Here is a 25,763-nt window from a genome sequence, read left to right as displayed (position 1 = left end):
TATAATAGTTGTTGCATCATATGTTTTATATATCATATTGGACATTGTTATAGAAAAAAAATATTAGTTATTATAATTTTTAATAATTAATTTTGATTTCTATTTTTTCTCCTGACTTTCTATCTAGCGACTTTACTCTTTTTCGATTGCTTTATTTTTGTTTTAAAAATTTTATTTCCAAGTTTCGACAAATTTTATTTTTTGAATTTTATGTTGTGGATATGTACTAATATTTTTTTTGTTAATATTTTTTCTTTTAATTTCTATTGATATTATTTTTATTATAATTTTTTTGCTTGATTTTGTTTTTCATTACTTTTCGAATTATGTGTTTTAAGAATTTTTTTACACATTTTAATTGAGAAATTAAACTTTTGTTTGGATTGAATTGAAAATTTATTAATTATATTTAAGGTTTAATATTTAGGTTTAACACGTTTTAGTAGATAATGGAGATGAATAAATGAAAGTTAAAAGAAATTAATCATAATAATTTAATAGATAATTTTATATAAAAAAAACTCAAATAAATTTTAACTAAAAAATATAGTTCTTAAGTTTATTTTAACTCATCTCAGCCGCTCTTTGTGAATATATCCCTAATTATTTCACATGAATATTTTAGTTATTGAAAAATTAAGAAGTCACTAAAAAAAGTAATTATTGAAATTGTAATTTATGAAATAATTTATCTTTTCAAGGTGTGATTTTAATTGTTGTCTTTCGTCTCAATCCATTAATAAAATAAATATTCGCATTCCACAACACTGTGATTCACATGGGTATTAAAAATTGCGAATTCGAGAATATATATAAAATAAAAAATGAATAAACATGATCATGATTTTCAAATGCCAATACATAATGAATAAAAAAAATTAAATACATAGTTAATTTAATTAAGAAAAATTAAATAAGAAGTCACGTGTATCAAAACTTTCCGCAGAGAAAAGGTTAAAAAACCAATAAGAGACGTATGAAAGAATAATTTGGTATAACACTATGTTTTCTAAAAAAAATAAAAGGAAATTAGCACACAACGTAGATTTACCCATATTTTTTTTGTTGTCATCATTAAAATTTTCACTGTTTCTGAAAATTTATAAAGACGATACTGGAAAAGTTGGGACAATAAATCATGAAAACTGTAACAAAAAGAAAGAAATAAAAAAAAAATACGTAACAAAAAAGAACAATTAGGATAAATAATAATGAAAAGGAAAAGAAAGACGTAGAATTACCAACAGCCTCTTGTTTGTTTTTGTTAGATAAATGAGAAATGTGGAAGAGTCAACATGACTAAAAAAATTAGTATTTTTTCTTTTCTAAATTAGATCTATCTTTCAAAAAGACCATCCCATTTGAGTTTTATAAGACTCTGAGAAGAATAACTATTTATTTTTTAGTAAATAAATCCAACAACGAATAATTATTTATCCTCCATAAACCCTTTATCTCACTTCTCCATCTTAAATAAAAACGACAACTTTTCTTAATAGGTGATTATATGTAAGTAGCTTCAATAATTTGGAATTAGGTTAATAATTCAACAAACATAAACATCAAGTTGAAATCAATGAAGATCCATAATAACTCTATTTAAACCATGAAGTCAAAATTAGTTGAATTTAATCTAACTTATAATTTGTTTAACTTGTTTTTCAACCAATTTTAAGAGCTCTATTTGTTTGTGTCCAATTCTCGAGGATTTGAAGGAAAAAATTAGAGAGGCTAAAAGAAAAAAAAAAACAGGAAAGAGAGAGAAAAATAGAACATATGTCACCACTATATTTTTTAATCTTAATGATAATTAGAAAATGATAACAAAGGTCGTCGATGAAAATTAAATATTTAATTAACAAATTCGAGGATGATCGTTGTCTCTTTGTCCATTGCAACCATGTTAATTACTTATCAAAGTTCCATTATAACAAAAAAATTATCTTAAATACTAGTGAAGTAATTCTCTATATTTACCAAAGAATAACACTACATCAAAATTCACATTTATAACAAAGCATCTTAAATAATGTGATTTACAATAAAAATTGTTGTTTATAAAATCTGGATACAGATACAAATACGAACACAGATACGCCTAAATTGAAAAACATAAGACACGGGACATGACATGCATATATATATATATATATATATATATATTAGTTTTAAAATTTTAACTAACAAATTATCAACTAACAAAAAAATGAATAAAATTTATCAATCTAATATCCAAAAAAGTGAAAAGTAGTGATCATATAATATTTTTTTTCCTTATTTTTATAATCATAATAGAAACTTATGTGATAAATTTACAAGTTTATAGGTTTTTTTAGAAAACCATTGAATTTGTGGTTATTAACATTGTATTGGAGTCATGTCAAAATTATGTTAAAGGCAAAAAAATATCTTTCAAATTGGACACTTGACTAATATGTATGATACGAGTATCGGTGTCCGATACGTATCGGACACGAAACACACCATTAATGAGGCGTGTCCGGTTTCATAGTTGTCATGTTTAACCTTGTTTTTGTAATCAAAACTAGGAAAGCAAGATTATTACGTTGTTGCGAGAAGCATGTGTTATTTTGAAGATTTTGTTCCGTGAGGTAGAAATTGTGTTTGTTTGATTTTGCGAGAGTGTGTGAATGGTACCTTACGTAATAGGCGTGCGAAAAATTATAATTGAGAGTAGTGGGTAATGAGGGTTATGTGAAAGCACAAAGAGAGAAAAAGAAGAAAGTGGGATTAATGGAGGGGGCCATGGGGATTAAGCATTGAGCATTAAGCAAAGATTAGAGGGAAATTATTCGATAAGATAAGAGAGGTTGAGAAAGGAAAGAAAGGATTAGTGAGTGGTAGGGTAGCATGCCCTTGTCAACTCATCAACAACAACTATTTAAAAGGGGATTTGGTGTTATTCCCCCTTTGATTGATGCCACATTTATTCAAAAAATTAATTTTTAAAAAAGGATGAAAAAATAAATAAATAAAAATGAAGAAAAAGCTCATAGTAACATCAAGGGGTTGAAGGTGGAATTTTACACGTTACATGGAACCCCGAAACAGGAAGGGAGAGTGAGGATTTCACATCTCATAGGGTTTGGAAAATGACCAAAAACAGGAATAGAAAAAAAATTGAGGATGGACAATGAAATGAAAGTGCTGTTTGGGGAATTTTATGTCAAACCAACCCAACAAGTAACCTTTACAAACAAAGAAAATCCCATTAATTCAGAATTAAAGATAAGGATATGACCCCAATAAATAGTAATCAATAATAATTGTTAATGGCAATAATAAAATTAAAGAAACCCTTTGTTAAGGGGTTAAGGGTCAAAACATATGTTTAGTGTAGTAAAAAAATTAAAAATAAAAACCCCAATTTCACTAGCAAAAGCCACAAAAACCCACTCTCTCTTTGCCTCTATTTTTTTTTTCTTCTCTCCCTCTCTTCGTTCTTACGGAGAGAAACATAAATAAACAAAACCTAAACCCTCTTTTTTTTTTTCTTAACGCCGTAACGGGCATTCCCAAAAGCACCGTCACAAATCCTCACGTGCCAGTCACGTGTTTTTTGACAATTCTCTTTTTCATGGCTCTGGACCAGCCTTCCAACCCCAACGCCGTTGACGGGGCGGGTAACGGCGCCACGCCGTGCTCCGCCGCGGACGGGGCCGACGACGGAAGGCCGGCGGCGAGGCTGCCGCGGTGGACGCGGCAGGAGATTCTGGTGCTGATTCAGGGGAAGAGTGACGCGGAGAACCGGTTCAGACCGGGTCGGGGGAGCGGTTCGGCGTTCGGTTTGAGCGAGCCGAAATGGGCGCTGGTCTCGGCGTACTGCAAAAAGCACGGCGTGAACCGGGAGCCGGTGCAGTGCCGGAAGCGGTGGAGCAACCTCGCCGGCGATTACAAGAAGATCAAGGAGTGGGAGTTGCAGGTCAGGGACGAAACGGAGTCGTTTTGGCTCATGAGGAACGATTTGAGGAGGGAGAGGAAATTGCCCGGTTATTTTGACAGGGAAGTGTATAATATTCTCGATTCTCCATCCACTGCAGCTGCTGCGACGGTGGAGACTCCTACGGCCGCGGTGGAGGCGGCGGTGGATGAGGAAGTGCACCTGTATGATAGTAATCGGAGAGTTGGGAGTGATGATGGTTTGTTCTCTGATTGTGAGAAGGAGGATGTTTTGCTTTCGGCTCCTGCCAAGGATGTTCCTGCACCCGTTCCAATCTCAGGTTCGTTTTTTGGAATCAATTTTAGATACGTCCTTTGTGATTCTATGAACTACTGTTGAACTACTGTTATGTTATTGTAAGGGTTTTTATTTTTTTTTTCTTTTCCTCCACTTTTGGTATTGTTCATTTGTTGAGAATGATTGCATTACAGAAAAGTTATGGTAAAATTGATGGAAAAAAATTGTCTTATGATATGGATATGTGTGGAGAAAATCCATTGATGAGTAAGTGTGTATTTTGAATTTCAGTTTCATTCAATCCAACACTCACAATGCTCCTCTGTTTATGCATTGGATAGTACCATATCTACGAACAATGGCTGTTCTAATGGATTTCCAAACATACTCAGTGAGTAAGTGCGTATTTGTAAAACCGATGTCTCACATTTCGATGATGCAGTTGAAACGTCACTGAAAGTACTAAAAAATGAAGAAAATTGATAAAAACTTAAAATTCTTAAGAAGGATTTATTTGGTATTTGGATTTATCATTTATAAACGTTGAAATACAACTAAGATGGTTTTAGGTAAATATTCATGTATATGGTTCCGTGTTAAGAAATTGAATATGAATCTACAGTTGATTAAAGTTGAAATAACTTTTTGGCTGGTTCATACAAACTCCATACTAAGTTTTTTATCATCTAGATCTAGAATAAAAACAAAGTAATTCAGTTTAGTTTAAAATCAATTTTAGCTTATTGTGTGGTTGATTACCAGTGATTTTCTCCAGCAAAAAATAGTTGTTTTTTTGGTGATTTATTTTGTGTCAATTTTTTCTTGAATATTGTTTTCTCTATGGCCGATCCAAACGACAATTAATCTTGCGAAATCAATTTTGAGTTACTCATATATACCGTGTGTGTTTTGAAATACTCATGTAGTGTGTGTTTGGTTTTTGCAAGACACTGACTGTTTTTGCACTTGTACCGGAGCTGAAAATAGAGAAGCAAGTGTGTTGTTGGATTGGAAAAAAGGGGCTTAGGTTAAACCCCACATTTCTTCAAACACTCACACACAGTGAGTTCAAAGTTAAATATATCCACTAATATGTAATTTATGCGACAGATGCAACTCAGTGAAAAAAGTTTTGGTTGATATCATTGTTGTTGGTAATGTCTAGCATTTATTGGTATATGCTAATGTTGTTGGGTTGTCTTTTGTGAAGTTGGAAAGTGTCTAGACATGCTACTGGCTTTCATGGCTTTTGGCAACACTTTTCTTTTGTTATGAAAGACTAATTTTTTAGTGGGCTTTTTCTTTTGGGTATTTTTTTTTTCCATTCTAGCAATGTTGTTGTGAAGTTGGAACTTTGGAGTCAAGGGCACTGGGATTCCCATGTGGCATTCTTCAATTATATATATTTCCTTGATTTTTCTCTTCCTTCTGATTTGCAGAGAAGCAGTTTCAACCACTCCTTCAACTATGTGAAGGAGAAGGCAATGCTGAAGGTAACAGAGTCTTTTACTCTTTTATTCTTAATGCATTTGAATATTTAACGATTGATTAAAAATCATGATTATTGTTTTAAGATTGGAATAATAGGATTAACAGTGGTATTAGCACTGACACAATTCTCATTGAAAGTTGAAACCTTGTATTTTTTCCGAAATGGATTCTTGTTGTGTTCTGTAGACAGCCTTGATATTTTGGCATAAAAGTTTAGGCCCATGGTCTGCTGATGTGACCAACATGATGTTGTAGGCCCTAAACCTAGTGCCTATGTTTGTTAAAGGGCATCCAATGTCAATGACAGGATAGCCAAACAAAAACGTGGAAGCTACTTCGGTGTCCTTTCCATGTCTTCAAAATATCATGAATTCAGTGCTTATACAAAGCAAGCTAAAAACTCATTAGTGACAGCTTGCTACCTTGTCCGATGTGTTTGTTTCCCATTCTTTCTGTTGCTGCTGCTGCATTCTAACTAATTAGTTATCCATTTTTTGTCATAAATTTTTGCTATTGCATTTAGAATTTCAATAATGGCAGGTCACTTTTTTTTCATTCATTTGTTATCTATCCATCTTGTTGTACCATGTTGCTTTTACTGGAATCCAACAAATCCGATTCCTGCATATCAAATTTGTCTACTTTAGTACAAACAGAATGATGGTTTATCTGAAGATGAAAATGGTAATAGGCTTGCAGTTAGCCCACCTTCTTACTTTTGGGATTAAGAATTGATAGGATTGGAGCATTCAATGTATGGTTGGTTACTTAATAATATATTGGATGCTAGGTATAAAACATATATCTCTGCTGCAGGGTGAATTTGATTAGGATTAAATACATTTGAATGGGATGATGTTTAGTCGTATATTTGACAGGGTAATGGTGCTTACTCATGCTTAACTTTATCACTTCTGAGAAGTCATTGAATTGCACTTTAGGTCTCATTGTCACGTTTCTTTTAACATTCCACATTCTAAACCTACCCTAATAAATGAACAACTATGTTCTGCAATTCATGTCTGAAAAGAAAGTTCTTCTCTTTTAATAAATGCCAAGCTATGTCTTAGGCACAAGCTTTCATAATGGTATCACCTAAACTTTTGAGCTTTAGCTGCTAGGATGTAGCTTCCTTAAATAGGTATAGAAATAAGACCAAAGCTTCTATTATGACAAATACAGTATTCAGGACTTAACTGATAACATTATTGTAACTTCATTGTCTTGACATTCCTTAATTTGTCTGCAGGTACTACCAATGAGAAACGGGCAACCCCAAATCCAGAGATGGGTTCTACATCTCAAGGCGGACGGAAGAGGAAGCGATTTTCAACCGACACAGAGGAGGAAAGTTTGCAAAGTCAATTAATTGATGTCTTAGAAAAGAATGGCAAAATGCTTCGTGATCATCTTGAAACTCAGAATACCAATTTCCAATTGGATCGCCAGCAGCAGAAAGACACTGCAACTAACATAGTTGCTGTACTTGATAAGCTGGCAGATGCTCTAGGGAGAATTGCTGATAAATTGTAGAGCAAGGAGGGTCAGAATAGAATAGTGTACAGAACAATTGGAGTCAACAATAGTGGTTCCCATAATTTATCTCAGTGTAGTTTGTAGAAGATGAATGTCACACACTACTTACCTTTCTTTTTCATCCCCGGTCACTGCATAATGTCACTTTTTTGTTGTTTATTACTGTTCCTACAGCATCTTATACACAAATTTGGAGGTTACTACATCTATTTATTCTCTATTTATTCTCTTCTTTCGGTGAGGTTTATATAATGAATATTTTCCGGTCAATAATAGCGGTTGTACAGATGATATTATTACATTTTTTTTAATCAGTTGTATCTATTTGCGTGCTCTTGCAGTATTTTTCTCTTTGGTATAATTCATCTTTCTACCCATCTTAATCATTAACCATACTATTGGGAACAAGGGATCTAGTTTATGGAATTAGTCCATGTTAATAGCACCAGAAGAAGGGTGGAACAGAACCTCAGGTTTAATTGTTTTTTGTTTTACTGACATGTTATATCTAGATTCATGCATTTAACTTAGTTGTCCTGTGTTCATATTTCGTTATGTGCATTTTTAAATTGTTATTTTAGTTGATTTTGAACAAAAATTTTATTCTATTTCTGATGTGACATAAAAACAAACATATATTAGGTTTTGACAGAAAGATAAACCCATTAAAATTAATGATTCAATTTAGTCTTAAAATCAAATTAATCATTCTAATTTAATCTCTTGAAAAATAAAAATGTTTTTCAAAATCATGGCATGTTTGTTTCTCCTCCCATGTCACTCTCTTACTACCGCCACTCTGAAATCTCACCAACATTCCAATCCTAATTTTGTGTATAAGTTCAAAATCAATAAACTCAGTCATAAATATTGTCAATAAACTAAATTTCTTACACGGCTTGTGTTTAGTTCATCAAATTCAATGGCACTGCGAAACATGAATTTACAACTTTTAAGATTAAAGTTCCAATCTTACTTCCATTTGACCTAATATACATTTTATACACAATAGTCACATGTGATACTTAGTGAAAACCTACACAAAATAATCACGTAAACTACATTTTATCCGACCACAATTCTACATCAAATAAAAACTACATTTTCAGTAAGTGGTTACTTGGGATATAGTTTTAAAACACTGTCCTTTTTCTGTAACACAGGAATTTGCTCCTGCAAGTATTACACTGGTAAAATAAGAATTATATTACTACTTTGTCCACTAATAAATAATATTCATTTGTTCTCCGAAGACAAAGACAACAACTCAACACGCCAATTACAATTACACATATATAAAAAAATGTAATATTATTCCAAATAACTAATTAATGAAATAACATTTGTTATACCGTATCATTTTCATTACATCAAAATCTAACTGCTTCGACAAGAAAATCCATTTTTAAATTTGTTAAAATATTATTACTCCTACTTTAATCATATTCAACATATAAAGTTACACGTTTTGCATTTTAAACTACAATGTTACCACTAGTAACATCTAAGACAAGTGCAATAGTGTCAACAACATTTATTCTTTATTCGAGATTTTCTAAGATTTAAGCAGTGGAAATCGTGGAAATGTTTATTTATTTATTTATTTACTGAAGAGAAAATGTGGAGATGTTATTAACGTGTAATGAAGTAATTAAATGAGATGACACTAAGAGAGGTTCTAATATGTTTAATGAAAGTAATCTAGATGATCAATTTAATTTTTTTAAATTAAATTGGATTGCTTTTAAAAAAATTGAACTAGACAGTTTTTTAATGAATATATTTATTTTTATAAAATAAAAAAAATTACACAGGTTGATACATACACAATGTAATAAAAGGACATAAGAAGGGTGATCTCAATTACTTTAAGCATATGCAAGTAACATAATTAATCTTGATGAAAATAACATAATTTTAGGCAACTGACTGCATAGTTTTATAGTTAAAATTTTGGACTATTTAGTTTATCGATAAACCAACTTATTAAAATAAAAATAAATGTATACCAATTAAAATAAATAATGTGACGTGGAATCGAAGTAAGAATGATGTCTATTAAAATAAATATCTTATCTTTGTAATAAGAGGAAATTCTATTCTATGAAACAATTGGTAATAGAAAATGAAAACTTATAAATCTTATAAAAATAATTGAAATTAGTCGTAGAATAGTGTAGAATAGTGCATTCGTGGTCGCAATCACGGTGTCAGTGGTATTTTCTACAGAAAATAAGAAGAAGCAAAACAAATTATAGAAAAGAGGAACATAAAAAAAAAGTTGAAAACAGAAAAGAAGATTATTTTTGACAGGTGTCAGTTTTCTAGCACAGTCAAAATGGAATTATGCAGGAAAATAACAGAAAATAGAAAAGAAAATTAAAAAGAAAGAAAAAAGAAAAGAAAAAGAAGATAGATTATTATTGATGAGCATGCGAGGAAGATGTATTGGGAGGAGAGAGAGTGGGGCCCACTACGGCCCATGAAATGGAGGGAAACTAGGTTTTGGCCCACAAGCCATTCCTTCTTCACAGTTCACAGAGACAAACAATTGTTCAGTTCAGGCCACGCTCCGCTGTAGCGCGTGCAGAAACTCTCCCATGCTGGTTTTGGTAAGGTGTGTGTGAGTGAGTGACGGAAGAAGAGGTTTATATTACAATAATAACGCCGTTCTCTTCTCCAATGGTACGACAGCGTACAACCTTGTTTTTTCTTTACACCAAACTTATGTTTCAATTATCAGATTTAACTCCCTAGTAAAAAATGTTGAACCATTTCACGTATAGCAAGAAAAAGTGTATATAAATCCAATAGTTAGGTTATAAGAAAGTGGTGGAATGTTTTTTGTATTCACCAAAAATAAGCAATTTATTTAAGTGTATAGTTTTATTAAATAGTTGAAGAAAAAAATTTGACATAAAAATTTGAAAAGGGTGGGTGAGATGAAGAAGGTGATGGTAATTATTATGAGGGTATTATAATAATATGATTAAAAAAAGAGAAAGATAAAAAAGAAAAAGAGGGGGGCAAGAAAGGGAAAGGTGCATGAAAAGGAACTCAATGGGTGTGACTTTAGTCCAAGTGAGTGTCTGTTACACACATGGGATTCCAGAATTTTGGTTGGATTAGTGAAATTTTTGTTAAACAATTCCCAATATACCTTTTACTTTCTCTTCCTTTCATTTCATTTCCCTTGTTTGATCAGAAGAGAAAGAAGATGCAGCAGTGACACCAAACACACAACAACACAACAGTGAACAACTCATAATACCCAACACACATCAAAATCAAATCATATGCTACCTCGAACTCCAAGGTTGTCTCTCGGCTAGGGTTTTCAGTTCGCCACCAAATCCAACTCAACTCCACGCTCCTGCAAATGGTCCTCTTATTCTTCGGCTCTTCGAGATCGACCATTCGTGCCGCGATAATGCTAAACAATACTTACTCTTAGGTCTATTCAACCACCAGCAAGCGCGAATCCTTTGCTCCAATCAAAATGCAATTCGCCAAGCTCGATGACTCTCCTATGTTCCGCAAGCAGGTCATTCCCTCTTTTTTGTTTTTTTTTTCTACAACCCCCCCTTTTTTTTTTCTAGAACCTTGTTACAAGTTAGTTTGGATGTTGTGTGTAATGTATAGTGGGTTTTGTTTGTCTTTGAGCTTGATCGGGTGGTTTTAAGGGTTTATCGAGTGACGTGTTAGGGAGTGGAGGGTTGATTTTGTGCATGTTTTGGTCTTGTCAAATGGAATGTGAATATTCTGAATCCTGAGAGTTCCTTTGTTTTATTCTGGGAAATCCCTCAAAAGGGAACGAAGTGGGTTCCCTTCGAGGGATTCTCTGTTTTTTAGTAATGGTTTTGGGCGTGATGTTTGCGTTCTTAGATTTACGGTATGTACTAGTGCCACGCGTATTTAGGGAAGTTCCACAATCTGGAAGTGAGTCTTTAGTTTATGGTTTGTTGCCCTCTGAGGTTAGTCAGAGATGGAAGGATATTTTGCACTTGCACATTTGATCAGGCATCAAAGGTGGGTTTTGGTAGAGCTTGGATGGGCAGTGAGAGTGAGAGAAAGCAACAGCTATATCAAGAGAGTCCTCGTGCTTTTCCCCATTTGTTACTCCATTACTAATTGGGGTAAGAAGACTTGGTCCCTAAAGGGGGAAAAATCTCACTCCAAGAAAGCTTCCCCGTCTTCTACTGATATGGCTGACACACACAACCTCATACGATTTTACTCCGTGAAAAAAATTAGCCCCCTTTCTAGCAGACTAAACTGATCCTTATGTTAATACTTTCATAGAGTGTTTAGGCATTGCTCTTTTTGGTTACTTCACGAACATAACCATTAAGTCCCTTTTATATGTTAAATCATAGTGGTATTATCCTAAAAAGCAATCTGTTCTTCTCAATTCTTGGTTGTAATTATATTTTACTCTCTAACAAACCATTCGATCATCTTCTGAATATTCTGAAATATAGTGTATTTCTTGTTGGTTGAACTATATAATTATTGGAAAGCTTTGTAAAATTTTAAATTTAGTGTTTATTGAATGAGGTTATTGTTAATGGGGTTGGAGATATTCATTGTATCACATCTGACAATGATGCTGGTCTTTTCAATTCTTCACTTTGTTTCATATGTTTTATTAGTACAGAATGATAGGTTCTCTCTTAACTGACTTGATGTTCCTAAAATTGCTTCTCCTTGAATTCTTTGATGAACAGATACAATGCATGGAGGAAAGTGCTGAATCTTTAAGAGAGAGAAGTTTAAAATTTTACAAAGGATGTAGAAAATACACGTATGTATTTTTTTGCCCACTTAACTTAATATCTCTTATGTTCGTGGAAGCATGTCTGCTGTACAAATTACAGTTTATTTAGGCTTTTTAATGCCTTTATTTTTTAACCTTGATGTCTTTTTTTTCTATATCTGTATTAGTTTAGCTCTTTCATCTGTTAATTTCTTGTTTGGTTTTTGTGGTTTGTTTTCTTCATGACTAGATGAAATCAGCATCAAAATTTTCTTTTGGATAGAAATTTTAGATTTGATAACGAGGGTGAGATGTCCTTAACAAAGGCTCTGAGTAAATCACAACAAAAGCAATCAAGATGGTAGAACACCATAGTAGCATGAAAACAATAATATGTGATAGCATGTTTAAGGACAGAAGTATTTTTGTTTGTAGGAGCATTCCCTTTCATCCAATCAGCAGCATAAACTGCATGGCACCATAATATTTTAACGTCTTATTTGTGCCAAACCTTTAATATAAAATACAGAAACTTCCTTGAAAGTGGCTATTGGCTAGTGTAAAAGTAAGTGACATTTTTATTTCCAAGCTAGAGCTTATTGGCATTCAACTTATCCTTTCAACAATATTCTGTATTTTTTTTATCTCCAAGAACATTTATTTTCATTTTGAAGGAGTGAATACGATGCACTTTTAAAAATAAAATTAATATTTTTTAACTAGGTAGAAAGAGGAAACTGTTAGTTCTACTTAATAGTTTGTTACACTAGTATGTCCTCTATGAGGATGTTCCTCATAGTAATTGTCCTGCAATATCTGTCAATTTATCCAAAGGAAAACTTTAGTTTTTTTTTTTTCTCATTAGTTGTTAGGAGTATCTCATAGCTTATAGTTACATATTGAATATTGATTTTGAAGTTGTTAGGTTTGCCTTTTCTTTAGACTTTAATTGCTTTCACTTTTGTACTTTCCAGTGAAGGTCTTGGGGAGGCCTACGATGGAGACATTGCATTTGCCAGTGCCCTAGAAACTTTTGGTGGTGGACATAATGACCCAATCAGTGTGGCTTTTGGAGGTATGCCCCTCTTTACATCAATCTTGTGATGGTTGATGAGAGTTTCTCTGTTCCTCCTAGATGATTTTGTTTCCATTTTTGGCACCCCAGATGAGCTGTCAATAAAGGATGACTTTTAATGCTTGACTATGTTAACATTTCATTCTAATAATTTCAGTTCTTAGTGAGATAATTTGTTTTCAGTTTTTCTCTTTAATGCAGTGGCCACTGGCTGCTTGGGATTAGTTGACTTCATAATTTGATTTTTAAGTTTGTACTTTATCTTCAACTCTAAAAGTCTATTGGCTATGAAATACTTTCTGATTGAGTTTCCACCTTCATTCCAGGCCCTGTTATGACCAAATTCACCATAGCCCTAAGAGAAATTGGGACATACAAGGAAGTCCTTCGATCACAGGTAAACTATTGTGTTGTAACTTTTAAGTGTTTTTTAATACTTTCCTTGTTGTTAAAGACTCCTAATGATGCATTTTAAAAGGGAGAAAATGTAAAACAGAGGATCTCTTACTTCAATCTGTGTTACATTTTTTATATTAATGAATCTATTCCTTTCCAAAGAGAAAGAGAAAAACGAAAAAAATATCAATAATGCATACAAACTCAGAAGCCGAATCTCATTGTGACCTTTAATAGTCAGCTTTTTGGGAGTTTCATCCTTGATATTTGTCCTTATCAATCAGTTCTTGGTGACACATTGTCTGCTATACTGCTAACATAGATTGCGATCTTTCTGTCAGGTTGAGCATATGCTAAATGACAGATTGCTTCAGTTTGTCAATATTGATTTGCAAGAGGTCAAGGTACTTCTTTTTTACAAAGAATAAATATTGTAAAAATTTATGTTTATCCTTTCAGTTAGATGTGTACGAAACAGATGTGAGAACTGATAAACTTGTCTAGTAATAGTGCGTAGACCTGTGAAGTAATAGGCATGTAATTGGTTTTTGCTTCTTTGGTTAGTTACTTAGATTTTTAGGAATGTTAAATTGAAAGAATTAATTGTCTTATTTCCTCAAAATGAGCTAATCCATGCATACATGGATTGATGATTTGAGAAGGGATTCTTTTGATGCCCTTGTGGAAAGAGTAGTTTGTCAAGTATTTGGTTCTTTCAACTAAACTTCAGGATCCTATGTAGGAGCTAAATTTGTCTTTCTTTTCACAATTCTATTATTTCTATTTTAAATGAGCTAAATATTTGGGCTTCATTTTCCGTTTTGAGATTTTTGTGAGTGAGTATATGAAGTATTTTAAACTTTATGACATATATATGGTTTTTTGTTTTGTTAATATTGATTATAATATCACCTAATATCAAGGATAGTTGATGTTTACTTCTGTGAGCAATTTATGCACTTAGTTTCTGCTCTAAGGGATCCTCTCTTAATGCAGGAAGCACGGAAACGCTTTGACAAGGCTAGTCTTATATATGACCAGGTGCATTCTTATTATCTAAGTTTTTTTATTTTATTTTCCCATGTGGTGTGTTCCTCCTGAGTTGAAAAACATGGATGCTAAGCGGACTGCCTATGATAATTATTCATTCAAGTAGAAAGAAATCAGTGGAGATATAATGAATTTAACAAATTTAATTGACTATTAAGATGAACCAAAACTTCTGGTCTGTTTTCAGAAAGCAGAACTGATTGAACTTACTGGAAACATGTTTTGAAACAAGCAGTGTCAGAAGCTGCAAAATTCTCTCTAACGATTGCCAAATTTTCTATTCTTGCAGACTCGGGAGAGGTTTCTGTCACTAAGAAAAGGCACTAAAACTGATGTAGCTACTGCTCTGGAAGAGGTAGGCCTTTGTGTTTGTTACCTGTTGGTTCAGCTTAGATTCTTTCTCGTGTATGTGATTCTTTAAACCTTTAAACGTTTGGAGATGTTTCAGGAGCTTCATAGTGCAAGATCAACATTTGAGCAAGCTCGATTTAATCTGGTTAGTGAATTTATTTGATCAGAAGTACTTAAATGATTACTCTTTCCATGACATGTCTTCACAAGTAAATTATGAGTCTTTTGTCCAGGTAACGGCCTTGTCAACTGTTGAAGCAAAGAAGAGATTTGAATTTTTGGAAGCAGTCAGTGGGACCATGGATGCACATCTTCGTTACTTCAAACAGGTAGATATATTTGTTAAATTATTCTTTTTCTACAATCTGTTTGAGCTTGCTCAAGTTCAATTTTTCACTTGTAGGGTTACGAGTTGTTGCACCAAATGGAGCCATATATTAACCAGGTTTAGTTGTCTTTACACTCTTATTTTTTTGTCTAAGGGGGTACACGTCATTGTAAAAACATTTTTTGAGTGGTATTTTGTTGGTGATTAATTTTCCAACAGTAAAAATAAAATTGATTCACTCCAGGCTAGCTGTTTTGCAGGTCTTGACTTATGCTCAGCAATCAAGAGAAAGATCCAATTATGAGCAGGCAGCCCTGAATGAAAGAATGCAAGAATACAAACGACAGATTGATCGGGAGAGTAGGTGGTCATCAAATGGTTCTAATGGGTCCCCTAATGGAGATGGTATACAAGCCATTGGTAGAAGTTCACATAAGATGATAGAGGCTGTTATGCAATCTGCTGCAAAGGGAAAGGTTGAATCTAGGCCTGAAAATTGTTGACTGAAGTTGTTAACAATTACTTTCTCCCAGTGATTTACTTTTGTACTTGTCGTTTCATCATTTTAGGTTCAAACAATTCGACAAGGTTATCTCTCAAAGCGTTCCTCAAACTTAAGGGGTGACTGGAAGAGGAGATTTTTTGTTCTTGATAGTCGGGGAATGCTGTATTACTATCGTAAGCAGTGCAGCAAATCATCTGTAAGAAGTGTAATGCAAAAAATAAGTTGGTTTTTCAAGGATTTAATCGAAGTCGAAGTTTCTTCTGAATGAAAATTTCACCTCATTTTTGCTATGTATGATGTATAGGGGTCGAGTAGTCAACATTCTGGCCAGAGGAATAGTTCTGAGCTTGGTTCTGGACTTTTAAGTCGATGGCTGTCTTCTCATCACCATGGTGGGGTACATGATGAAAAATCTGTTGCTCACCACACTGTGAACCTGCTTACGTCAACAATCAAAGTAGATGCTGACCAATCAGATTTGAGGTTTTGCTTCCGGATCATTTCACCGACAAAGAACTACACTTTGCAGGTTATTTGATATTATTTTTGGATTTCTTTTAATTCATACAAGGATGGTGATTAAGGCTTTATAGTTTCATTCCTTAATTATGCTTGTCAGTGCAGGCAGAGAGTGCGCTGGACCAGATGGATTGGATTGAAAAAATCACTGGTGTTATTGCCTCACTACTGAGTTCTCAGATCCCTGAAAGGGTAACTTCTAGGAACTTTTGTTGGTCATGTAGAAATGAAGTATAAGTCAATTTGATTAATGTTAAAATTGTTATCAGATGTTGCCTGCAAGCCCAATGGGAAGTGGTCATCATAGGTCTACTAGTGAGAGTAGTTCTTTTGAAAGTTCAGATTTCGATCACTCTGCTGTTGAAGAATGTGCAGCAGATAGAAGTCTTGCTTCTGCACATCTGGAGCGCCCCTCAAGAAGTTTACAACAGCAGCGATCCTGCACTAAAAGTGAGAAGCCGATTGATGTGCTGCGAAGAGTTTGTGGGAATGATAAATGTGCTGATTGTGGTGCTCCTGAACCTGATTGGGCATCACTAAATCTTGGTGTTCTTGTTTGCATTGAGTGTTCTGGTGTGCATCGCAACCTTGGTGTGCACATATCAAAGGTAGACCATACAATTGCACTCTTTTGATCCTTGTTTAGGTTTTATCTGCAAACCATTATTTTACTTTCCAGTATAATTCGTAAGGATGCTTGACAATGAGCTGGTGTAATTAAAGAAATATGAGGCGATATAAATTGTGTAATTTGGAACAATTGGTTGTCTTTAGAAAATAACTATGGTTGAAGAGCCTTTGTTAGCCTAGTTGATAATTCCCAGCATTCCAATTTCAGCAAACAGAACTCCTTGTTGGATATACAGAGGAAGGGAGAGTTTTCAGTATTTTTATCTCAGTAAAATAATATATTTTACTTGTATCTTGTTCTTTTTCGATTCACCTATTCTTTGTGTCTGCTCTCATGATAAATTTTTTCATGAAAGAAAACTCTGAAATCTAACTTTTATATTGTACTTACAATAGATGTATTTATAAAATGCAACCCACTTTGTGAGTGCTTTTTTTATATTGTAGCTTAGAGTTAATATTATAATGAGGATTGCAATTGAAACCAATTTGTAGATGTTTGGTGCCTCCTTATAATAAGAGATAATTAATTTTTTTTTACCGCATTCCATAAGGTCAGCGACTCCATATACATTGGAGAAGATAAGCATCTCTTGTGAAAACTATGAACATTTGAACGGGGTAAATGTAGGTACTCTTGATTGGATGTGTAAATATTGTCTTTCCTTGACTAATCATGTTTTCTTGCATACTTGTAATTTTAGGACAAAATCTTCTTTGATGTAAAATCAATAATCGTGTCTGGTTTAGATACTCGGGTTTTAGCTGGCACTTTCTTTTTTGTGATGAGGCTTTTAGATTAATCATCGAGAACCATTTTGTCTCATTACAGGTCAGATCTCTTACTTTGGATGTTAAAGTGTGGGAACCTTCTGTCATAAGTTTATTTCAGTCTCTTGGGAATACTTTTGCCAACTCCGTCTGGGAGGAATTATTACAATCAAGAAGTGCCATTCAGGTTGATCTTGTCCCTACAGGGTAAAGAATCCCCATTATTATATCCTTGTATTAAAGCCATTATTATTACAACTATTATTGTTTGACCAATTATTGCTGATATTCTCTTCTATTATTGTGAAGCTTAAGCAAGTCTGATAAGCCGCTGATGTTCTTCTTTCCCAAACCTTGTCAATCTGATTCTCTATCAGTGAAGGAAAAGTTCATCCATGCAAAGGTATGACTTAAAAAAAGAGGAGTATTCTCAGTATTTGTGATAATAATCTCAATATACATGGTTCCTATTTATACGGTTATAACAATAGGAATCAATCTTTAGAATCATGGAATCCATTCTTCACAAATTATGCTAAATATACTAATTGTCAATAATAGGTAATAAATTAGGAAACCAAATGTCTTTTATAATATTTATAACAGTATGACCGTACTCTGTTTGTACACTCAACTCTTGCTGACCGTAAATGATGTTCTGGTTTTGTTCAGAAAAACCTGTGAAAGGGTGAGCTTTAGGGAAAATTAGAAAAGAAGACAAAGGTTTTGTTGATTTTGGATTAATTTAAAGCGTTGTCAGTTGTTGAAACAGACCAGATTCTAATTTTCACTTTGGAAGCTGAGCTGAAGGATAAAAGAAAGTAGGACTTGGAACTAGAACTCCTAGGTATCGCATGTTCAATGGTCTGTGTTTCTTTGATATATAAGCTCTTTTAGCAGCACTCAAATGCTAATTGGATATATCACTTGAGACAAAACTAGTGGCAGAAACTTGGAGACTTAATTGTCACTCAGCCGACAGCTTATAAGTTTGAATTATTTATGAAAACATACTATTTATTAGTTGCATTAGAAGTTAGTGCAAGCAAGTATAAGTAATGAAAATGTAATTTTAATATTGAGATTTTAACGTTGTGTTTTAACGTAATAGCTAAAGCTCTTAGGTTAGTTGATTCATGACATGGTATAGGAGCCTATGATGGAGTGATCTATAGTACAATGCTTAACGCTACTTGCTTCTGATAAAAAAGGTTAAGTTTAGCACAAGGTAGGTGAGTATGTGCATTATGTACACTTCAATCCCAAATGCCTCTTGCATGAGGGGTATTTTAGAAAACATTTGTGTGTTTTCTTTTTTACCTATCAGCTTAAGCTTTGGGAGTAATTGATTCGTGGAAAAAACACAATTTAATTTTTCTTTGGATTGTGAGCTATGGTATTAGCTACAGAATATTACTTTTATCTGCCATAATGTATCCCAAATATCTATGTCTTATAGTTGTATCATGTGACGTTGTTCTCCCGTTGCCAGTGATGTCATGCATGGGAATCTATAGAAAACAACTGTTCTTCGAAAGAGATGTTTCCATTAAAAATGAATTCGTGCTGGTGTAGATACCACTTATCAGAATAATCTCACTTTATGATAATAATGTGTTGATCGAACACATTTATCTAACTGGATATCAATGTTTCTTGTCAGAAGACTCGCTTGAGTACTTTCATATTTTAGTAATAATTTGTTAGTTGAGTGAGACTAGTAGTTTCTTAAAAAATTAAGGTAGCTTTTAAGATGATTGGAAAGGGTAAAAGTGCTCTGAATTTGACATGAGTTTTGCTTGATGATTACTTTTTGTTTGTATTTTGGACTTCAAGCCAAACCGTACTTATTCAGTATGTGAACCGTACTTATGTATTTATTTTTATCGTATTTTTCCTTTTATGCTATTTTCTGATTGTGGTTTTTCTGACTCCCTGGACCATTTCTGTTTTCATGGCAGTATGCAGAGAAGCTTTTTGTTCGCAGGCCAAAGGACAACCGACTCTCGGTGGCACAACAAATCTGGGAGGCTGTTCATGCTAATGACAAAAAGCTGTATATCGATACATTGTTAATTCTGACGTTGATGTTAATGTTGCTTATGAGCAAATGTGCAACAGTTCCCTAACCCTTGCCAAAGTAATGCTATTACAAGAGCAGACTAGCCATGATCACAGCTCTACTTTGGCCGGCAACACATTGGACTGGTCCTCAAGTAAAGAAGGCCCTGTCATGGACAATCTAGATGGGTGCACCCTACTTCACCTTGCATGTGAAACTGCAGATATTGGCATGGTGGAGCTCCTCCTACAGTATGGTGCAAATGTTAATGCAACTGATTCAAGAGGTCAAACGCCACTACATCGCTGTATTCTCAAAGGCAGATCTGCATTTGCAAGATTAATGCTTTCAAGGTGATTCCGATGCAACAACATATATGATGATATATCCGGTTCTTTCAATAATTTATGTATTCAGCTTTAACTCTGATATTATCATTTAAATGAGTAATCCAGGAGGTACTAATAAGCTATTTGCCAATTCATAATTATTTTCAATATAGTTTTGGCTCAATGGATGGTATTGAAATCTTTAAAAATGCAGGGGTGCGGATCCGCGAGCTGTGGATGAGCAGGGAAGAACCCCAATTGAACTTGCTGCTGAGTCAAATGCTGGTGAAAGAGAAGTCCATGCTCCATTAAATGACTCAAATGGATGAGAGTGATAGACGAATATTTCGGAGTTTATTACATATATAAAATATGGAAGATTTGATTATGTAAATTTGTATTTCATAAATTGAAAAGCTGGGTTTTTTTTTCAAGTAAAAAGTCCCTAGTGTGGAAGATTAAGGAGAGAGGTAGGTTGAAATGCCTGCCCCTTAGTCATCTTGTGCAAAAATAGTGCTAAGATGTGTAATGTAAAATGGCCACATTGGTCTAAGTTGAAGAGTTATGCTGCACTGGTAGCACCCAGCCAGCACTTTGTAATATGATGTTTGTGTAATTTTGTTTACTTTTGAGGTGAAGCTGCGATGCACACTAGGCTAGGGATTTGTGTATGTTGTGTACATTGGTTTTTGTGAAGGTGTTGTGGCTGTAATTCACATTTTTGGTATTTTTGGGATTACTTGGTGGGACATGTACCCATAATGTCATGTCCCTAGCTCTCTAATATTCTGATGTATTTATGTAGTTAAAAATCTCTATATATTGTCAAAGGCAAAAAGATAAAGAAAACCATCAATCACCTGCTATATTAGAGTGACCCCCTACCCTAAAAAAAAAAACTCAAATCATTGTAAATTTAATAAAGTTTCAATCTTGAAAAGACGGAGTGGGACAACATGTTCGAATGCATGGGAAATTTTTGGTCAATTTAATCAAAAAGTGAAGTGGTCCATTTCACCCCCAGTTTTCAGTATTGGACAATTGTGTCGAAAAAACACTGTATTCTTCGTACCCAGCAATGAAGAATTACCGTTTTTCAGTACATCATTTGAAAAACGAAGTTTGGATATTTTGTAAGCTTGTAGTGAAAAATTTTGACTGGGAGACATGTTTGTTGGACAAAACAAATCTGAATCTAGTAGGTTATGGCAAGACAACACTCATGTTATGTTTTAACATAGCTCTAAACAAAAGCTCAACTTTTGTCACGGGTGACCTTAACATAATTATTGATATTAGTGACAGTCTAACAAACACCTGAAGTGGACCCTCCTCAACTGGGTTATGACTTATGACCAGACCACATTTTACAGGAAAAAAATCCGTTGTAATCTTTCAAATGTACAAAAGTGATATGAACTTGGTCTTTATTGTTTAAAAATAGTCTTTGAAAAATATGAACATAAATTCTGTTTCTAGTTATATAAATTCATCTTCGTTTGATTCATCTTCTGTTTCTAGTTATATATTTATTCCACATTTCATATTGGGGCAAACAAATAAAATTTTCCATAAATTAAAGTAAGAATTTTCTTCTAACTGAACTGTTTAAATTGATTTTAACTTGAGGAGAAAGTTCTACTCATTTTAACTCAATTTTTTTTTTTTTAAATGTTATCTGAACTTTAAAAACCGAATATTGTGGAGCATACTTTTAAAGGGAAAATGACTGATTTGTTTAGCGTGTGTTTTAAGCTGAACATTTTGGTACGCAAGTTTGATTAACTATTAATAAATTAATTTTAAAAGGTGAAGTTCATTTTCACATTATTCTATTCTCAAGCACCCGACCCCTTGTTCATGTTTGAATTTATGACTAATGGGTCAAACCATACAATGTAAATAGTTTGTTAACAACCAAAAATTTCATGAAACCGGTAGCTCCACCTAATTTCTGAATTTCACAATCTAAACTGTTTATAAAACATACTTTTACGTTATTATATTACTTGAGTACTATATTATTTTACTCTTAAACTAAAAAATTCTTCTTTTCTTTTTTCCTTCATTGCACACGATAAAAAAAAATTCTACATTAAAATACAAGAGTTATTTGTTAATTTAATCCAAAGATAACCTTTGAAGTAAAAATGTTATTAAAGTCATTCCTAATCCTAGCAGCTGCCACCAATAACAGAGAAAGGAAAGAAAAGATAAGGTATAAAGAAGGAAAAGCAAAAGCATGTAATATGTGTATATAATAAATATAAATAATATAGTAATTGAAACGTAAGTAATTAAAGGCAATTATTTGATCGAAAAAAGAGATAACTTTACTAATGACACACACCAAACATAACACATAGCTAGAGTTGTTAACCACTCGCTCATAGCAAGCATATCACAGATTCCCAGACACCTTATTTCAACGGCCCATATGCATTCTGATGAGATCTGACGGTCCATGAGAACTGTACATTGCCCCTCTCACGGATTTCAATGTTTCGCTTTCGGACCAAACGTGGGCCCCACATGGTACTGTGTCCTGAGTGCTGGCTCCTCACAAAGGCGGGAACCAGTTTTTTGTCGCAGAGGTATGGCTCATTGTTGTCTTCAGAAAGAGAGAGAAAGAGAGAGAGTGTAGAGAGAGAAACAAGAGACAATCACTGAAGCACTCTCTCTACATGCTGTGTGCGTGATTCTGTCACTGTGTTTGTGTTTAAACACCTAAATCCAATGACATTGCAGTTTCTGAGGAGCATTTGGTTGTGTCTGTTCTAGTTGCAGTTATTATTGTTGTTGTGGTTCAACTTTAGTTACTACCACATGCTCATGCCCCTTCAATTTCTGTTCAACTTTTTGACTTTCTGTTTGGTTTCCAAGGAAAAAGATAGCAACTTGTTTCTGGGGCTAGTTTGCTTTTGGTTGGGTTTGTTAGTCCCTGCTGGCACCTAGGAATAGTGGGGTTTTGGTTTGTTTTTGTTTTTACTTTAGGAGGTTCAAATTCCTGTGAAGGTAGAAAATTTACGAGTGGTGAGAGGAGTGAAAGAAAGGATGGGATTCGGTGGTAAAACGTAAACTATTCGGTGACAACATCTGTGCTTGCTTTTCTGTGATGGCTTTCTTGTGAAGATTTTGGGTTGAAAAGGTGGAAGAGGATGCTTATGCTTATGCTTATTCTTGTGCGCGTGCTTGAACTTTATTTAGCCCGTTTGAGCATCAAGTGTAAAAAGTTGTTCTTGGTCTTGTTTCCAAGTGTTGAGGTGATGGTGGGTTCGGGCTTGTGAGTGATTCATGCCTCATTTTGGAGCTTCCGGGATTGGTTTCTGGTTGTTGCTTTCTTTGTTTGTGGTTCTTTGATGTTTAGGAAAAGGCACATCGCTTCTTCTCTTGCCAGAGAATTGTTGGCACTCCAGCCACTTTTTATTCTATTCTTGTTCAGCTTGCACCACAACACTGTGCAATGTCAAGGAAGGTTGAGTAAACATGTTTCTTCAGAGCCTCCCTCGCCTTCTAGGCCATCACCACCATCATCATCAGGATACAAGGATGACCCCAAGAAGATAATTTTTAGCTTGGTTTTAGGAGCAGTAACTGGACTGGTTTGTTCTGTTTTCTTTGCACTTGTGGTACGTTGTGTGGTGCAGTACCTAAACCGCACACCAATCCTCAAGGGGCCTGTTATTTTCTCCCCCAAAATTGCCCCCAAGACACTCCAAATAGCTTTGGCCAAGGAAAACCACTTGCTTGGTTCGAGTCCTAATGGGAAATACTACAAAACCGTGCTTGACAATGGACTCACTATTGCAGTGAAAAGGCTAACACCCTTTGGGAGCAACTCTCCAGAGGCTAAGAAAAAATCATTGAAGAGGCAGATACAAACTGAGCTAGAGCTTCTTGCAAGCTTAAGACACAGGAACTTGATGAGTTTGAGAGCCTATGTACGTGAGCCTGATGGTTTCTCATTGGTTTATGATTATGTGTCCACTGGGAGTCTTTCTGATGTGATGAACAGAGTGTGGGAGAATGAGTTGGCCTTTGGTTGGGAAGTTAGGCTCAGGATTGCTGTTGGTGTGGTGAAGGGTCTTCAGTATCTTCACTTCACTTGTGCGCCTCAGATATTGCACTTCAACTTGAAGCCAACAAATGTCATGCTGGATGGTGATTTTGAACCCAGATTAGCAGATTATGGTTTGGCCAAACTTTTACCCAACTTGGATAGAGGAACTTCTCTCTACACTCCACCTGAATGTTTCCACAATTGCAGGTAAGTCAAATCACTCGGTTTGAATCATTGTCACTCACTGGTGTTTTGAATTCAGTCTGTTTCTTTTCTTCGTTTCTTACGGCAAAAGGGTGCATAGGTGGTTGATATCAGCCATTTGTTTGATTCGTTTCCTTTTCAAAAGCTCCAAGCCTCGTTGTAGTTATTCCCTTTGGAGCACCCTGATCAAAGGCTCTTGTTCTCTATTTTCATTGTGTTCATTTGCGGATTGAAAATGGTATTATTTAATAAAAACTATGTGAAGTAGTGTTTTTGTAGCCAGCTATCAGTATTATTACTTCCTAATATGAAGTTTTAGACCTCAGGCACTTTGTCTGGTCCAAACGAACATGTAGTTCACATGCTGCAAACTACTGAAACATAGATTGGTGTGAGTAGGAACCCAACTAAAAGTTATAGCTATTATAATATCACTGGACAGAGGTTTGTGCCACTTTAACTTTATGTATTTATAGCTTTTTTCATTGGTATATATGCCTCTGGATGCATCAATATCAATAGTGATAAGTAATAACACTAAAAGTGGTTGCATGCTTGATGCATTGAATGTTTATGAACTTCATGTGAAACTTCATAGTATTCAGATTGAATGGTGTTTGTTTTGCAATTTCAGCAGGTACACTGACAAAAGTGACATCTTCAGTTTTGGCATGATACTAGGTGTTTTGTTAACGGGTAAGGACCCTACAGATCCATTTTTTGGAGAAGCAGCGAGTGGTGGAAGTTTGGGATGTTGGCTGAGACACTTGCAGCAAGCCGGTGAGGCGAGGGATGCCCTTGATAAGAGCATGTTAGGTGAAGAAGGAGAGGAAGATGAGATGTTAATGGCTGTTAGGATTGCTGCTGCATGCCTCTCTGATATGCCTGCAGATAGGCCTTCTAGTGACGAGCTTGTTCACATGCTAACGCAACTGCACAGTTTTTGAACCAAACCTTCATTCTTGGGTTTCTAGAGATTTTTTTTTTTCCTGTTCTCTTATCCCTATATCTGTAATAAGATGATAGGGGTATGTGGCTGGCCATGATTCTGGTGTAATTGATTGTTTTGCTTGATCTTGGTTTTTCATGGTGTGGTTTCTAATCATCTGCTTTCTCTTTCTATATATTCTTTTGGCTGATTTTGCAGGTTGTAGTTGGTTTAGGTCACAATAGCACATTATGTTTGTAAATGACTTAGTCATGTTAACAAGATTTTTCTTTTCATGTGAACATTCAAAATATCTCTTTTCTTCTCTCTGGTTTGCATATGTAAAAGTGAAAGCTTTTGATGCAAACCCAGTGTTTCAAATTTACAAGAGATAAAGAAAAAAACACAGAAAAGGAATAACATTTATTCTTTAGCATGGAAAGTAAAAAGAGTAGAACTACAAATATTTGACATGTTTACTGATATAACTGAGATGTGTAGCACTTCATCTAAAGCATGTAGATACTGAAAATATTTTTGTTTATATGAAAAGTTTGTTAGTGAATGATGTGTC

The 25,763-nt window shown here is 34.3% G+C and overlaps 3 protein-coding genes across 4 annotated transcripts; all 3 read left to right on the top strand.

Annotated features, from left to right (window-relative positions):
- The first annotated feature begins 3,387 nt into the window (after window positions 1-3,387).
- Window positions 3,388-7,434, top strand: LOC114185673 (trihelix transcription factor ASR3-like). The gene is made up of 3 exons (XM_028073541.1): window positions 3,388-4,241; window positions 5,638-5,691; window positions 6,939-7,434. Exons 1-3 carry the CDS (start codon window positions 3,599-3,601, stop codon window positions 7,220-7,222), a joined length of 981 nt encoding a protein of 326 aa, XP_027929342.1. The 5' UTR covers window positions 3,388-3,598; the 3' UTR covers window positions 7,223-7,434.
- Window positions 7,435-10,306: 2,872 nt separating this feature from the next.
- On the top strand, window positions 10,307-20,781 carry LOC114185332 (ADP-ribosylation factor GTPase-activating protein AGD3). Its single transcript, XM_028072998.1, is given in 20 exon segments — window positions 10,307-10,769; window positions 11,953-12,029; window positions 12,956-13,056; window positions 13,383-13,453; window positions 13,794-13,856; window positions 14,449-14,493; window positions 14,792-14,857; window positions 14,951-14,998; window positions 15,087-15,182; window positions 15,257-15,298; window positions 15,442-15,657; window positions 15,751-15,882; window positions 15,991-16,215; window positions 16,311-16,397; window positions 16,475-16,813; window positions 17,668-17,813; window positions 17,916-18,009; window positions 19,568-19,658; window positions 19,661-20,021; window positions 20,212-20,781. Coding segments are annotated over 20 exon segments (2,460 nt in total). The 5' UTR covers window positions 10,307-10,724; the 3' UTR covers window positions 20,327-20,781.
- A 1,590-nt stretch (window positions 20,782-22,371) lies between these two features.
- Window positions 22,372-25,500, top strand: LOC114185333 (inactive leucine-rich repeat receptor-like protein kinase CORYNE). 2 transcript variants are annotated; one of them, XM_028073001.1, is made up of 2 exons: window positions 22,372-24,264; window positions 24,899-25,500. In XM_028073001.1, the coding sequence occupies exons 1-2, from the start codon at window positions 23,357-23,359 to the stop codon at window positions 25,206-25,208; spliced, it is 1,218 nt and encodes a 405-aa protein (XP_027928802.1). In that variant the 5' UTR covers window positions 22,372-23,356; the 3' UTR covers window positions 25,209-25,500. The 2 variants fall into 2 exon arrangements, with proteins under 2 accessions (XP_027928802.1, XP_027928800.1); XM_028072999.1 differs by having other exon boundaries at window positions 22,383-24,264; window positions 24,896-25,500.
- The last annotated feature ends 263 nt before the right edge of the window (window positions 25,501-25,763 follow it).

This window comes from Vigna unguiculata, chromosome 5, assembly GCF_004118075.2.
Source record: "Vigna unguiculata cultivar IT97K-499-35 chromosome 5, ASM411807v1, whole genome shotgun sequence".
NCBI lineage: Eukaryota > Viridiplantae > Streptophyta > Magnoliopsida > Fabales > Fabaceae > Vigna > Vigna unguiculata.
This window is presented reverse-complemented; position numbering and strand designations above follow the sequence as displayed.